Here is a 16,119-nt window from a genome sequence, read left to right as displayed (position 1 = left end):
CTTCCTCATTGTGACACTGACGTGTCTGATCGAGAGTTGATTCTGACGGCAGGTACAGACGGTAGCGGTTTCCATATTATCTCTCCTCAAGCATGTGGGAACTTTAGAGCACTTATTCATTTTAATCTCAGTTTTTCATAACCATTTGTGTCTATGTTTGTTCTGTTCCTCGTAGTATTGGGTTCAATCGTGTTTGGCAAAGATGCTGGACTTCTTCGCCATTTTCAGCAAGGGGGGGATCGTGTTGTGGTGTTTTCAGGGGGCCGCGGTCACTGAATCCTTTACCGGGCCTGTCAACGCTCTCATCCGCTCAGTCATCCTCCAGGTAAGAGGCCGTGGACAGCCTTCTGGGGATTTACAGCACGGGATTACAGTTATTCCCGTTAAATCAGCAGTACTAGGGCATAAACGCCTGTCATGTGTGCCAGCAGACATATGGCTTTAGTTTATGATACTTTAGTAACTATGTTTTTGGTATCGATTATAATACCCCACCCAGCCCACTACCTTTATGAACTGTTGCCTTCTGGCCGGTGCTACAGAGCACCAGAACATATATATGTATATATATGTGTATATATGTGTATATATATATATATATATTAGTGTTGTCACGATACTAGAATTTCTAACTTCGATACGATACCTTGAAAAATATCGATATTCGATACCATTTTCGATACCACAGAGAAAAAAACTGCCACAATATTAAGAGGGTAGAACTGTCTAGAACATGACAATGAGGTATATTTTACATGAACAAAATGTCCTGAGGTATTGCACTTGTTCAAAAGCCTCTCAGATTGCCATACATTCAAAAACCAATAAAGTGCAAGTAAATAAAAAGTGCAATCTTTTGTATTTCCAAGTCAAATCAAATCCAATCTCAATGTCAACAAAAGATACTTAAACGTCAAGGGGGGGTTGGGGTTGACTAGCTTTAATAAGGTCTCTCGCTCTCTCCCTCTCTGCCGTGCACGCGCTATGTATGTTGTGTGCGCGCTATCTATGTTATGCGTGCAGTATGTTCTGTCTCGCATGTGCGCTATAGATTCCGGGAGATTTGAACTAAATTGCGGGAATCAGGGAGAAGCTATCAATATGCGGGAGACTTCCGGAACTTCCGGGAGACTTGGGATGTCTGGCTTCATATCAAAAATATTTCCAGATAGCACTCCTGCTGTGTTCTTTATCAAACAAAACTGGTCGCGGGGCGCCGCATGCACTCGCCATCTTTACATTCACTTCACTTTTGCTATTTAACCAGAGCTGAATGAGAGGAGTGCGAGTGTGTGTGGTGTTTGTCAACGCGCCTTTGGAGAGAAGTGAAAGTGACAGCTCGGCTAGTATCGATACTTAGGGAAATTAGTATTGGTACCGTTCAGATATTTCAGTATCGATATTTATCGAAATATCGATATTTTTGACAACACTAATATATATATATATATATATATATATATGTATGTATTTCAATATACTTTATTTTCTATTCACGTTTTATTTTTGTATTATTATTATTATCTCTGTCTTGTATTGTTTGTTTACTAGAAGTTTCTGTCACCAAGACAAATTCCTGTGTGTAAGCATACTTTGCAATAAAGCTCATTCCGAGTATAATAGCATGAATACTGGCAGAGACATGCATTAGATGTCATTTGAGGTTGAATATCAGATTGTCCATGTTACAGTCAAGTATATTGTGAAATAGTGCATGCACCAGCCTTTGCAGAGACATTTATAATAAATAAATATTAAAATAATATTACATTTAATAAATATGCATTATATAATAATAACGATCACATCATTTTATTAAAAGATAATTCATTCAGGTTTATTACTGACACAAAATATTATTTCTTCCAGCTGAAAGAAAGTCATAAAATGTCAATGAAAAGTTTCAGAGAAGGTGCAGTTACCATGTAAAAAGATTTATGAATGTGAATTTATATATGCTGTGTGTCAGTGTAAAAGATGAAAATGTTGATGGGAGCAGTCAATTACATTTTATTTTTATCGCACAACATGCGTCGTTTCAAAAGCAGTTTTACTGAAGATTATTCTGTAACTGAAAATGAAACCACAATGTCTTAAAATCCTCATTGTGCAGTTTAAATGAAAAACACGATTGAAAGTCATGCCTTAAAAATATTTGTCTTTAGGCCCCAGTGAGCAATCCAATGGCGACTGTGGCAAGGAACACAAAACTCCACATGTTAGTTTATGGAGAAAAATAACCTCTGGGGGAAACCAGGCTCACAGGGGAGCCAGTGCACCCCTGGCACTATGGCAGTAATATAATGCCAATATTAGTTATCAGTGTGTAATACAAGTAATGGTTTAAATTAATAAACTGACTAGATGTTGGTAGGCAATGTTTAAAACTAAAGGATTGTGTATGAACTGTAAGATAAATGATTGAATGAGCAGTTTGTCCAGATGATTTTATTTTATTTGACAACAACCTTAATTAAACTTTCCTTCAAATTCAGATGTGTTTTTTTCTGTGTTTGTGTGTAATTACCTATTTAAGATTTTCCAATCATTCTTTGCTTTCATACTTGCAGGAGAGGAGTGGGAATACCTCTTTTACCCACAATGCCCTCAGTCTTAAATACAAGCTGGATAATGAGTTTGAGCTTGTGTTTGTGGTGAGTGTTTTCTGATTTTTTTTTTTTTAGTAATTGAACCACAAACCAGCTGTATCCATTTCAAGCAGACCCCATATCATCTGACTCCCCCCAACCCCAGACCAACAATAAAACACAAACAAGGCAGTAGATACAACCAGTTGCCCACTCTAAAGATCAAAATGCCCCTCCCTCCCAGAGATCACATCCTAGTACCACCCCTGCCCTTATGCCTGATCGCGTGGTTCTGATGCTTTAGGTGGGTTTTCAAAAGATCCTGACACTGACGTACGTGGACAAGTTCATAGATGATGTGCAGCTTTACTTCAGAGATCGTTACAAGAATGAACTGGAGCAGCGAGGAGCCCTGAAGTTTCTCCTCCATAATTATGAGTTTGGAGATGACTTCCACAGACTTCTGCGGTAAGCCTACTCATAAGTTGTGAGCCATTTTAAGGTTGATTTCCCCAAAATATAAAAGCACATGTTTGTTTGAGCATCCTGATCAGTGGAAGATGGGGGAGTTTTCATGAAACATGTTGGAAAACTTACTTGTAGCACAGAAATGACACACTTTACTTTTAAATATATAAATAGGCCTATATGCACCATATTTTAGGTAAAAAGTGTATGTGTGTCTTTTGTAGAGAGGCGGAGGAGAGCTGCAAAGCAAAGGCCCCTGTCTCTATGAGGACTTTCAATGAGTCCCAGAAGTCCCAGAAAACTGTGAAGTCCATGATTGAAACAAAGGAGGGAGATAAAAGCAAGGTGCAAGGAGGCAAGAAAAGTAAAAATGCCAAAAAGGAAGGTGAGAAAGAAAAGGAGAATTCCTGGTGCTTTCAGAGATTTGATAAAAGGGATAGTTCGAAGAATAGATTACTCACCGTCTTGTTGTTCCATGCAAACCTGTATGACTTTCTTTCCTACGTGGAACTCAAAAGTAGATTTTAGGCGGAATGATAGACTCCGTCATTATTCACTTTATTTATTGATCAATTTTTATTATTTCTTTTTTTCTCACCACTGTGGCAGCTGAATCAAAAGGGGAACAGGCTAAAGTGCCCTCACAGGTTGCCTCAAAAAAGGCAGTGGAGAATGGAAATGAGGGCCTGACCCCAGAGGAGATTATTGAGAGGAAGCGTGCCAAGTTCATCAGCAAGCAGCTTGGTGGAGGAAAAGTGGAAAAGACCAGGTATGAGGCATTTGTAATAGTCTCAAAACACAACTTTCATTGCAGATGAAGCCACAGTGTTAAAGGAATAGTTCACACAAAAATAAAAATTCTCATCATTTACTCACCCTCACGCCATCCCAGATATGTGTATGACTTTCTTTCATCTGTTGAACTCAAATTAAGATATTTAGGAGAATTTCTCTGCTATTTTGGACCTTACAATGCAAGTGAATGGGTGCCAGAATTTTGAAGCTCCAAAAATCACATAATTCAGCATTACAGTAATCCATATGACTCCAGTGGTTAAATCTACACTGTCAGAAGCGATATGATAGGTGTGGATGAGAATCAGATCACTTTTGCATTCTTCTTGTGTTTTTGATGATTCACATTCTTCATGCATACTGGGCAGGCAGAAGAATTTCATGCAAAAAGGACTTAAATATTGATCTGTTTCTCACCCACACCCATCATATCACTTCACAAGACATGGGTTAAAACAATGCAATCATATGGATTACTTTTATGATGCCTTTATGTGCTTTTTGGAGCTTCAAAGTTTTGGTACCCATTCACTTGCATTGTATGGACATACAAAGCTGAGATATTCTTCTAAAAATTATCATTTGTGTTCTGCAGATGAAAGAAAGTCATACACATCTCTGGGATGGCATGAAGGTGAATAAATGATAAGTGAATTTTCATTTTTGGGTGAACACTCCCTTTAATTGGCATGTTTATTGCTGATGTTCACAGTAAGTCCCCTAAACCCCAGAAGACAAAGGAGAAGGTGAAGCGTGTGTGGGATATGGGTGGAAAGAGCACTGGACCTCTGGATTACAGTGGAACCAATGGCAACAACTCCAGTGATGGACAAACCCAAGATAAGGATTTTCCTGAACCAGTAAGCAACAGAAAGTTTCCAGCTTGTGCAAGTTCTTCATATTCTTCATAGTTGACATTGAGGATAACCTGATGGTCCTATCAGGTCATGTTGTCATAAAGTAACAAATCCTCTTGTATTTTCCTTCAGCTGATCCAGGTGGATTCAATGAAAGGTGACCTGCGAGGTGTTGATTATGAGTCCTCGGATGAAGAGGAGGAGGAGGTGGAGGAGCAGGAGGAGAGAGTTGTGGTGGAAAACACTGACAAGAAAGGGTAACAGTTTAACTGTGTAATTGTATCCTCCAATATTGCCTCCAATAACTAAATGTTATCAGCTGAACATGCTGTTGCTACATGTGTTTGCTAGTAATTATGGAGATGCTACATTTTGGGTTTTCATTGTGTGTTTTCTTTAGAGCTAAAAAAGGTGGGTTTGGGGGAATGTTTGGCATGCTGAAAGGCCTGGTGGGTTCTAAGAATCTTACTCAGGAGGACATGGAGCCAGTTTTAGACAAGATGAGGGACCATCTCATCGGTATGTCACTTTTTTTTTGCACCATGACACCTTATTTTAACCAGGGTTATATTCAGAGTTTTTATATTTACACTTTTGTTTTCAGTTTCTGATTAGATTTAGTGGTGGATAAATAGTTTTTAATTTGTTTGTATTATTTGAAAATGGCTATTTTTATTTATTTATTTATTTAAGTTTCAATAAAGTCATGAAATTAACAAAATATTATGTGCTTGTGATGACGCATTATCAAAAACTACCCATGCTCAAAATATTGCCATAAAATGAAGTTGTATTTGTCAAAATCGCAACAACAGCAGACTGCAGTAGTTGTTGGAAGTGAAATGTGCTAAAAATGCCATTGCCACTACATTTAGAAGTAAATGTAATCTATTAAATCTGATGTATGTAACTTTTTCTGTGTTAAAATACTTCCTTCTATCCGAGCTTAATATGCAGAGACAACTATTAATAAGCCATTAATAATTACATTTTCTCAAAAACTGTAAACATTGTAATTCTGTGGCGCTTTGAAAACAACTCCGTTTTGAGCGACCCCCTTAAACCCACCCCAACAACTTTACTCAACCAATGGCATGTGTTGGGTGCGGGACTATCTCTTTGTTTGCCCAACGGCAAACGGGTGTATTCAGAAAGCTGTTTCGAAAACAGTTTATTCTTGTTATAGTGTCGCAGGAATTACATACTTCAGCTTTAAATAATTAAAAAAATGTATGTACTGCTAGTTTGTGTTCATTAACAATAATAAACTTGAATTGAACTTCATATTTTCTTTGTTTTTTAAAATGTATTTACAAGGGCTGCCAGTTGATTAAAATGTTTAACCTAATTAATTACATGATGTAGAACTGAATGGTTTAAACAAAAAATCTATTTGTTATCATTTAGAAAAATATTGTGATTTAATAAACATAAAAAAAAATTGTGATTGCTTTTATAAAAAATTAAGCCATGTTTTGACCATGCTCTCTTGCTGACCAGAAATACTGTTCTAAAAGGATACTTGAATCCTCTTTAAAAGAGCCAAACTAAATAAATAAATGACTAAAACAATGAAACAGAGAAAAAAAACATCACAATAAAATTGTATCTGCACATTACACCATTAATTGGTGTACTATTTGTTTATTTAATTAATTAAATCGCAGCCCTCGCGGTTTGATAATTGCACCGGGTCATACCACTATTTCTGTTTTATTTTGATGAATCGTTCAGATCTAACACGATGTGCCGATTAATTCATCAAATAAATCGCATATCAATATTTACTGAGAGGCCCACAAATAAAGATAATTTCGTACACCTTTATATACAACTCCAATTCTGGAAAATGCTAATAAAAACAAAAAGGTAAATTACATTCACCCTGTGCTATATTGATAACACAACAATAACACATTATTTGATGTTTTACCTTGTGAATTTAAATGTTTTTTAAAATATGCACTCATTTTAAATCAGATAATTGCAACACTCTCCAAAAAGTGTTTACCGCTGTGAAACATCACAATTTCTTCTAATAACACTTAAGCATTTGGGCACTGAAGACACAAGTTGAAGTTTAGCAAGCAATTTTCCCTCCCAAAAAACAATTAGACTCAAGGTACAACATCAAATAATGTTTTGTTTTTGTGCTTTCAATATAGCAATGGGTCAATAGAATTTACGTATCACTTATTTTTATTTTTGTTAGCATTTTCCATGCTGTCCAAACTTGAATTGGGCTGTGCATATACAATATAGTAGGAACGTTCGTTATTACAGAATTTACATCAGGATCATGGGCATGCTTAATTACATAACAAATTTTAACACGTAATTTTTTTTATATAATTTATTAATCACACTACATTAATGTGTTAAATTGAAAGCCCTAGTATTTACTAGTCAGTATACTGTGTGTGACAGCCTAACTTATAACTGGATGCAAATGAAATTTTGAACCGAAAGCTCTGGGAACATCTTAAGGTGTAATACTGTTTTTCAGCCAAGAATGTAGCAGCTGAAATAGCCTCCCAGCTCTGTGACTCTGTGGCTAAGAAACTGGAAGGCAAAGTCATGGGCACTTTCACCAGTGAGTACAGCACGCACCTGCTGAACAGCCAGTCCAAATAAGAGCCTCCCACAAACGTGCATGTTTGTCTTGTGCCCTTTCTTTCTCTTAAATCTTTCTGTGTTGTCCTCTCCAGCTGTGGCCTCTACAGTGAAGCAAGCTCTACAGGAATCTCTGGTGCAGATTCTGCAGCCCAAGCGCCGTGTGGACATCTTGAGGGACGTTTTGGAGGCTCGTTCTCAGCACAAACCTTTCGTCATCACCTTCTGTGGTGTCAACGGTGTCGGGAAGTCCACGAATCTCGCCAAGGTGAAGACTTTGCCAAACCAACTGCTAAACGCTTTTGGCCCAGTATTTCTTTGAGTATATTGAGTGGATCAAATGTAAAAATAGAAGTTAAAATATAGCTGCAAGCAGCAATAACGGACCCAAGCACCATTGGTCCATTTCCACCTGGTGGCTTTCAGAAAACTATACAATGTGGGTACATGCATTTGGCATTTGACGTTCTTCAAAAACATTTGAAGCAATTTGGCTAAATATAAGAGGACTATTTTAAAGTCTGTTGTAAGAGCCACACTTCCTGCTGCCAGGTGGTGATTCTATGTCCGAGACCTAAAATAGTCACATTCATTTGATTTGCCCCAAGACTATACATGCATCTCAATTTTGATCTAAATCACACATTGCACACAGAAGATATGGACACTTCCTGTTTCCCATTTTTCGTCATTAATGCCTCGCCATGGCAACATCGTTCGATACATCAAAAACCTGTTCATCAAAAACCTGCCCCCCGTGTGTGTGTATATTACATTTTAAGCATGACAAGTGCCTCAAAAACTCCCAAATATAGGAAGGAATAATAACAGTGGGTTATTAATACAACAGTATTTAAGATATAAAATATTTCTTTACAATTTTACATCAGCAGTGTCTTGACATTCTATAGAATTTTGAAACAATTCATGTAAACACAAGAGGGCTATTTCAAAGTCTGTTAAAAGTGCCATACTTCCTCAAAATCACACAATGCGCACAGAAGATAAGGCACATCCTGTTTTCCATTTTTATTGAACTTTTACTTCAACTTGGAACATTTGGTGCTGTCTGTGGAAAAGTGGTGAATTTTATTGTAGTGATCAGAGCGTTAATGTCACTTGTGACTTTTTTTGTACAGATCTCTTATTGGCTGATTGAGAATGGCTTCACTGTGCTGATTGCCGCCTGTGACACGTTCAGAGCAGGTGCCGTGGAGCAGCTGAGGACTCATCAGCGTCGTCTGAACTCTTTGCACCCCCCTGAGAAGCACGGAGGATGCCCTGCTGTACAGCTCTTTGAGAAGGGCTATGGCAAAGATGCTGCTGGGATCGCCATGGAAGCTGTCGCTTTTGGTAACCACAAGCATCACATTCTTAAGAAGCACTTGGTTTCCACAAGGGATGTGCAAAACTAAATAATACAGTGACAACTACATATATATACTGTAAATTGTCTTAATGATTAGTCCACTAATCTGTCTTAAAGAATGAAATTAGGCTGGTTTCAGGTACACCTGACCCCAATCAAAACACCTTTCTTAGGGAGTTAACATAAGTTGCATTCTTGCTTTTTAATCTTAAAAGTTAAACTATATTGAACCTGTCATGATGTATTAAAATGCAGTGCTTATGGCGGACAGCTAAAAAAAAACAGCGTGAGTCATGACGCAACAGCCAGGAACATCCATCTGCATGTGTATGGCTTTAACGGTAGTGCTTTAAAGATGCAACTTCTCCAGTAGGGTTTTGCTGTGCAAACTGTCTAACTGCTAAAGCACAGCACACTAATTAAAGCAAAAAATTAAGGCTGGTAATTACGGTGGCCCAGTAGTGCACAACACAACGAAATTCAAAAAGCAAACATAAGTTCACAACACAACGGAAACAAGCCACAACACAACTCAAAAAAGCCGCAACACAACGGAATAGCCACAACACAACGAAATAGCCACAACACAACCACAACACAGCCACTACACATATACTGTACATATATACACACCCATGTATATTTTATATAAAATGTAGTTTTGTTGGTCATCTAGTCGACGATCATGACCCATCCCTGGTTTCCATAAGAGTTTAACAAAATTGAGTGGATTCAACTTTAAAATGTCTTTCTCTATCTCTCTTCCTTCACTTCTGCAGCCCGTAACCAGGGCTTTGACGTGGTGTTGATAGATACGGCTGGTCGTATGCAGGATAACGCTCCTCTGATGACTGCACTGGCTAAGCTGATCGCAGTCAATACCCCGGATCTTGTTCTGTTTGTGGGAGAAGCACTTGTGGGCAATGAAGCTGTGGATCAGCTGGTAGGTTTTGCAAGACACAGCGCAAATGTTATACCAGATGTGGCCAATAGATGACACTGCATCACTGTGTGGACTGCAGTTGTATGCAGGTTTGGGAGGATTACATTTGAAATGAATTCCACTACAGTTACAGAATACTTGCTGTAAAATGTAATTTGTAACATATTCTGTTAGATTACTCAAGGTCAGTAATGTATTCTAAATACTTTGGATTACTTCTTCAGCACTGGTAGATTTATTCACTTGTTTTGACTATAAAAACTCTGCCAGTACAGTAAGACAAAATACACATATAAAAAATACGTTCTCTGAAAAACCTAAATATCTTATGCAGTGTTGCTTCTAAAACAAGATCAATCAAATTGATTTTGTTTTAAGGATTTTTAGATATTTTTACAGGAAAACAATACAAAAAGATGCAATGAAAGTGAATGGTTTCTTCTGCCTAGAAGCCGAATCCTCCATTGGGCTGCATTGAAATCTCAAGCCTTTTTTTGTGTCTTATTGGCGATATTGGTACTCTACAAATTACAGCTGTTTATTAATTCCATTGATTGTTTGCTGATATACTGTACAAACGGAAGTCCATTTCAGCAATCACTATCAAATGACTAAAAATGACTTTTCCTGTAAGCTCAAACAATTGTTAATGGTCCATCCTGACAATGCCCTCTAAATAGTGTTTCAACAGTGGTCTGGACCTGAACTCACATTTGAATAACTAGATTGGTAAACGTTGTTGTTGGCTTGGAAAAAAAGAAAAAAAAATGTTTTGTTTGAAAGTTTAACCAGGTTTGAACAGTTTTAAGTTTGATGAATATAAAGACATTACAGTGACACCCTGTCAACACCGGATGTGAGAGCATTGCGTCATGTCAAAAGCAATGGAACCCATTATAATCAATGATGCTCTCTACTCTGGAAGCATCTCTTTTGAGGGATTCTGGGAAAACCATACCAATTTTAGAGTTTTTTTTTTAATGTTGGCTTTGTCATATATACTGTTCACTGGCAGCCAAAAGTTTGGAATAATGTACAGATTTTGCTGTTTCGGCAGGAAATTGGTACTTTAATTCACCAAAGGGGCATTCGACTGATCATAAAGTATAGGCAGGACATTACTGATGTAAAAAATACTATTTGAAAAAAGTCATTTTTTATCAAATCTAGATAGGTCCTATTTCCAGCAGTCATCACTCCAACACCTTATCCTTGAGTAATCATGTTAAATTGCGAATATGGTACTATAAAATCTCTTGCCATTATATCAAACACAGCTGAAAGCTGTTTGGTTCATTAAATGAAGCTTCCCATTGTCTTCGTGTTTGTTTTTGAGTTGCCATAGTATGCAATAGACTGCCATGTCATAAGGTCAATATTAGGTCAAAAAAGAAACGCTTTCTCTTGAAACTCATCAGTCAATGATTGTGTTGAGGAATGAAGGCTATACAATGCTTGAAACTGCCAAAAAAGATTTCATACAAAGGTGTTCACTACAGTCTTCAAAGACAAAGGACAACTGGTTCTAACAAGAACAGAAAGAGATGTGAAAGACCAGATGTACAACTAAACAAGAGAATAAGTACATCAGAGTCTCTAGTTTGAGAAATAGACACCTCACATGTCCTCCGCTGACAGCTTCATTGAATTCTACCCGCTCAACACCAGTTTCATGTACAACAGTAAAGAGAAGACTCAGGGGAGCAGGCATTATGGGAAGAATTGCAAAGAAAAAGAAACAGAAAAACAAAGGAAAATGTTAGAGTGGGCAAAGAGAAACAAACATTGGAAAAGAGTGTTATGGATCTTAACCCCATTGAGCTTTTGTGGGATCAGCTAGACTGTAAAAGTGCCCGACAAGATAGTCACATCTATGGCAAGTGCTACAGGAAGTGTGGGGTGAAATATCACCTGAGTATCTGGACAAACTGACAGCTAGAATAACAAGGATCTGCAAAGCTGTCATTGCTGCATGTGCAGGATTTTTTGATGAGAACTCTTTGAAGTAATTCTTTTTAAATTGTAATAGTAATTTTTCACATTATTACTGTCCTGGCTATACATTATGATCAGTTGAATGCCACTTTAGTGAATAAAAGTACTAATTTCCTTCCGAAACAGCAAAATCTGTACATTATTCCAAACTTTTGGCCACCAGTATACATTAGAATGGTAAAATATTACTAATGTAAATTTGTATTATATATATATTATTGAAATTATTATTAGTATTTCATATTGAATGAATGAATGAATGAAAAACTTCGAACATGTAAAAATAATTCAATAATACAAATAATAATACAAAAATTATAATAATACAATAAACAAGAAACAAAACAATATTAACATATACATGTCCGAAAAGGAGTAGGAAGAAGCATAAGCTTATTTAATCCTACCCCTTCTCCACCTCTAGTTAATAATCATTAAATTGGCTTCATAATTATATCATCTTAATCCTATCTTAATATATTATTTACAATTTATTTATTTATTCTTTTTTTTTTTGTCTTTCTCCTTTTCTTTTTCTCTTTTTTTTTGTCTTCTTTCTCATTTCCTTTCTTTTCCCTTTCCTCTTCAGAACATGATCATTAGTAAAAAATATCATAATTTATCCTTATTGAGAGAGAAAAAAAAAAACACAACATCACACAATACAATTATAAAATGAGAAAGAAAGAAAAAAGGAAAAACCCTAAATGTAATACTAACAATAATATAAATATTAATGAAATGGCAAAAAACAGACTGTATGGTAATTCAAATCAACCTCTTGAAGAGGAAATGAGACATTTGTCCCAAGTCCACCTTAATTCATATACTTTTCTAATATAGACATTTTAAACCTTCTTTTAAATTGCACAATATGATTGCTTTCCTTAATTATTACAGGTAAATTATTCCACAACCTCACCCCATTGACGGATATGCACATGCTTTTGAGTGTGGTGCGTGCCATTGCTTGAGAGAGATTTCCTCTCCTTCTTAAATTGTGTCTGCTATCTCTTTCCTTAAACCATCTTTGAATATTACTAGGAAGTACTTTGTTTTTAGCTTTGTACATAATTTGTGTGGTCTTAAAATCCAATATGTCTTTAAATTTTAATGTTTGCAATGTTAAAAATAAATCATTTGTATGTACATAATAACCAACATTGCAGACTATTCTAATTGCCTTTTTCTGCATTGTGCATATTATAACAACAAATATGATAAACACAATAGTAGTATTACTATCAAATTAATATGAATAATTATATTCTAATAATATTAGTTTATTTCTTTTTTATTATGTTTTCTGCAATGTTGTAGGTAAAATTTAATCAAGCACTGGCTGACCATTCCAAGACTGACAAGCCCAGACTCATTGATGGCATCGTTCTTACCAAGTTTGACACTATTGATGACAAGGTATGACTCCTGAAAACAATTTACACCTTTTTTAAAAATGACTTGCATTAACAACCAATATGCATTTAAACTATATATTTGTAGGCTCAAGTATTTCAACCTCATCCATTTACAGATTATTTCAAATGTTCTGTGAAGTTGTACTGGATCACAGCGATGGAGTGAATGTTTATAGAGATTTAGTGAAGTACTATAATGGGTCAAATCAAAGGTCACCTCGTCTGGTTTAGGGCTTGCTAAGAAAAACTGGTAATTGAAATGTTTCATTATGTTCCCATTAGGTTGGTGCTGCCGTCTCCATGACCTACATCACAGGTCAGCCCATCGTGTTTGTTGGCACAGGGCAGACTTACAGCGATCTGCGCAGCCTCAACGCCAGGGCTGTGGTCAGCGCGCTCATGAAGGCCTGAGCAATACACGCTGATGTACACAACAGAGCTTCTAAAGACCTGCTTCTGGGGCATTGCTGCAAACTAGACATCAGACCTTGTGACCCACTGTGCTTAACTTGAATGCAGACATGCCTATGTGTCAATGTTTGGCATTTTTTTTTACAGGTTTAACTGAAATTCAGTTCATGAATTCTCATATTAAAGGGATAGCTCATCTAAAAATGAAAATTCTGTGATCATTTATTCACCCACGTGTTGATCAAACCCATATCACCCTCTTCTTCCATAGACCACATAAGTTGGCACAATGTTAGTCTCTTTCACCATTCACTTTCATTGCATTTTTCCCCCTTACAATAAAAGTGAATGGTGACTGAGGCCAACGCTCTACTTAACATTACATTTTGTGTTCCACAGAAGAAAGTCATCCATTTAGAATGGCATGAAGGTGAGGAAATGACACAATTTTAGATTTTTTTGGGTGAACTATCCCTTTTAAGTGTTCTCTTACTCCCTGTCCAAGACAAACGAGGGTAGAGGAGAGATTCAAACAGTATACGAGAGATAATATATTGTAAATGCATTTTGTGTACTTTTAATTTGATAAATGGTGGTCAAAGGTTTCAGAGAACGGCCTACAACCCACACTCTTGTTTTCCTGAATTCACTACCATAGTGCCTCAGCTCAGTCCCATAATCCATTGCTCCCATAACTTGGGCTCTGTAATATTCCACAATGAACGTCAGTTATATTTTGAAATCTTGTAGTTTCGTTTCTCTTTAGACTTAATTCCCAAAACAATACTCTATAAACACTGCCTTTTCCTCATTCCTAATTCACAATGTCTTTTCTTTTTTGACTGGCTTTACATGTCAGTGGATATGAAGGGTATTAAAAGATTTGCCGCATGAAGTGTGAAGGGCGAGGTCTGCTTGCCTAGATATCAGACTGTTGTTGAAAGCGCTTACCCAGAGTGTAATAGTTGGCACCTTGGCAAACAGACAGGTCGCTTTGTTCCTCCCCCTTTATGACATAATACTCCACCTCCCCTCTCAGCTCATCACGTGTATGGCAGTCTTGATTTTTTTAAAAGGCCAAACATTACTGTATACTAAACTTTCTGAAGCCCTGCAAGTTATGCATTTTTATCCATTAGTGGCTGTACATTTGTTGTTTTTGTTTTTTCAACCTTCCAATTATTTTAGAACAAAAACAGGTCTTATTTTACCTTATATTATTTGTGCTAGCACAATGGCAAAACTGGAGAGCTGCATCAAGAAGATTTGTTGTAACTTTGAGAATGTGTACCATTTCTTAAATAAAGCTGCTATTTAATCCTGTAATGCCTTGTCATGTTTAATATTAATAGTATATAACAGCATTTCCTATGACTCTTATGAGCCAGTTCTTGTACCGAATTGGAAAAAAAAAGACACCTAACTTAACCATACAGGGCATTAAAAACAGAGGCAAAAAACAACACATGCTTTAAAACATCCACCATTGTGCCTGTACCAAAGTAACTCAAAATCACTTGTTTAAATGACTGGCATCCTGTTGCTCTGACCCCCATCATCAGCAAATGCTTTGAGAGGCTAATCTGTGATCACATCTGCTCTGTGCTGCATGCCTCACTGGACTCACTACAGTTTGTTTACCGCAACAACCGCTCCACTGATGATGCCATTGCATCTGCAATACACACTGCTCTCTTCCACCTGGAAAAAGGAACACATATGTGAGAATGCTGTTTGTAGACTACAGCTCAGCATTCAACACCATAGTGCCCTCCAAGCTTGATGAGAAACTCCGGGCTCTGGGCTTAAACAGCTCGCTGTTTCCTGGACTACCTGTCAGGCAGAGGTCAGGTGGTTAAAATGGGCAGCAACATCTCCTCATCACTGACCCTCAACACTGGAGCCCCGCAGGGCTGTGTTCTCAGCCCACTCCTGTATTCCCTGTACACACATGACTGTGTGGCAACACATTGCTCCAATACCATCATTAAGTTTGCTGACGATACGACGGTGGTAGGTCTGATCACTGACAATGATGAAAGAGCCTACAGAGAGGAGGTGCACACTCTGACATGCTGGTGTCAGGAGCACAACCTCTCCCTCAACGTCAGTAAAACCAAGGAGCTTGTAGTGGACTTCAGGAGGAAAGACAGAGTACACAGCCCCATCACCATTAATGGAGCACCGGTGGAGAGAGTCAGCAGCTTCAAGTTCCTCGGTGTCCACATTACTGAGGAACTCACATGGTCCGTCCACACTGAGGCCGTTCTGAAGAAAGCTCACCAGTGCCTTTTCTTCCTGAGATGGCTGAGGAAGTTTGGAATGTACCACCACATCCTCACACGGTTCTACACTAGTACTGTAGAGAGCTTCCTGACTAGCTGCAGCACTACCCTCAACTGCAAAGCCCTGCAAAGGTTGGTGTGAACAGCCAGACACATCATCAGAGGTGAGCTTACCTCCCTCCAGGACATATATATAACAGGCGGTGTGTGGAAAAAAAAGCTTGGAGGATCATCAGAGACCACCCGAGCCATGAGCTACTCTCACTGCTAGGACCCGCACCAGCCGACTTCATGACAGCTTCTTCCCGCAAGCAATCAGACTTTTGAACTCTTGATCGCTCACGACGATTCATATATCAGCATTGCACTTTATTAGC

The 16,119-nt window shown here is 37.6% G+C and overlaps 1 protein-coding gene across 3 annotated transcripts; it reads left to right on the top strand.

Moving 5' to 3' along the window:
* On the top strand, positions 1–14,777 carry srpra (SRP receptor subunit alpha). Of its 3 annotated transcripts, none has more exons than XM_052097688.1 (15): positions 1–52; positions 176–325; positions 2,571–2,654; positions 2,893–3,056; positions 3,281–3,441; positions 3,666–3,825; positions 4,564–4,711; positions 4,841–4,965; positions 5,109–5,227; positions 7,215–7,301; positions 7,417–7,589; positions 8,461–8,674; positions 9,470–9,633; positions 12,949–13,047; positions 13,329–14,777. In XM_052097688.1, exons 2-15 carry the CDS (start codon positions 203–205, stop codon positions 13,455–13,457), a joined length of 1,950 nt encoding a protein of 649 aa, XP_051953648.1. In that variant the 5' UTR covers positions 1–52; positions 176–202; the 3' UTR covers positions 13,458–14,777. The 3 variants fall into 3 exon arrangements, with proteins under 3 accessions (XP_051953648.1, XP_051953650.1, XP_051953647.1); XM_052097690.1 differs by having other exon boundaries at positions 14–61; XM_052097687.1 differs by lacking the exon at positions 1–52 and having other exon boundaries at positions 68–325.
* The last annotated feature ends 1,342 nt before the right edge of the window (positions 14,778–16,119 follow it).

The sequence above is a fragment of the Xyrauchen texanus genome, chromosome 29 (assembly GCF_025860055.1).
Source record: "Xyrauchen texanus isolate HMW12.3.18 chromosome 29, RBS_HiC_50CHRs, whole genome shotgun sequence".
Lineage (NCBI taxonomy): Eukaryota > Metazoa > Chordata > Actinopteri > Cypriniformes > Catostomidae > Xyrauchen > Xyrauchen texanus.
This window is presented reverse-complemented; position numbering and strand designations above follow the sequence as displayed.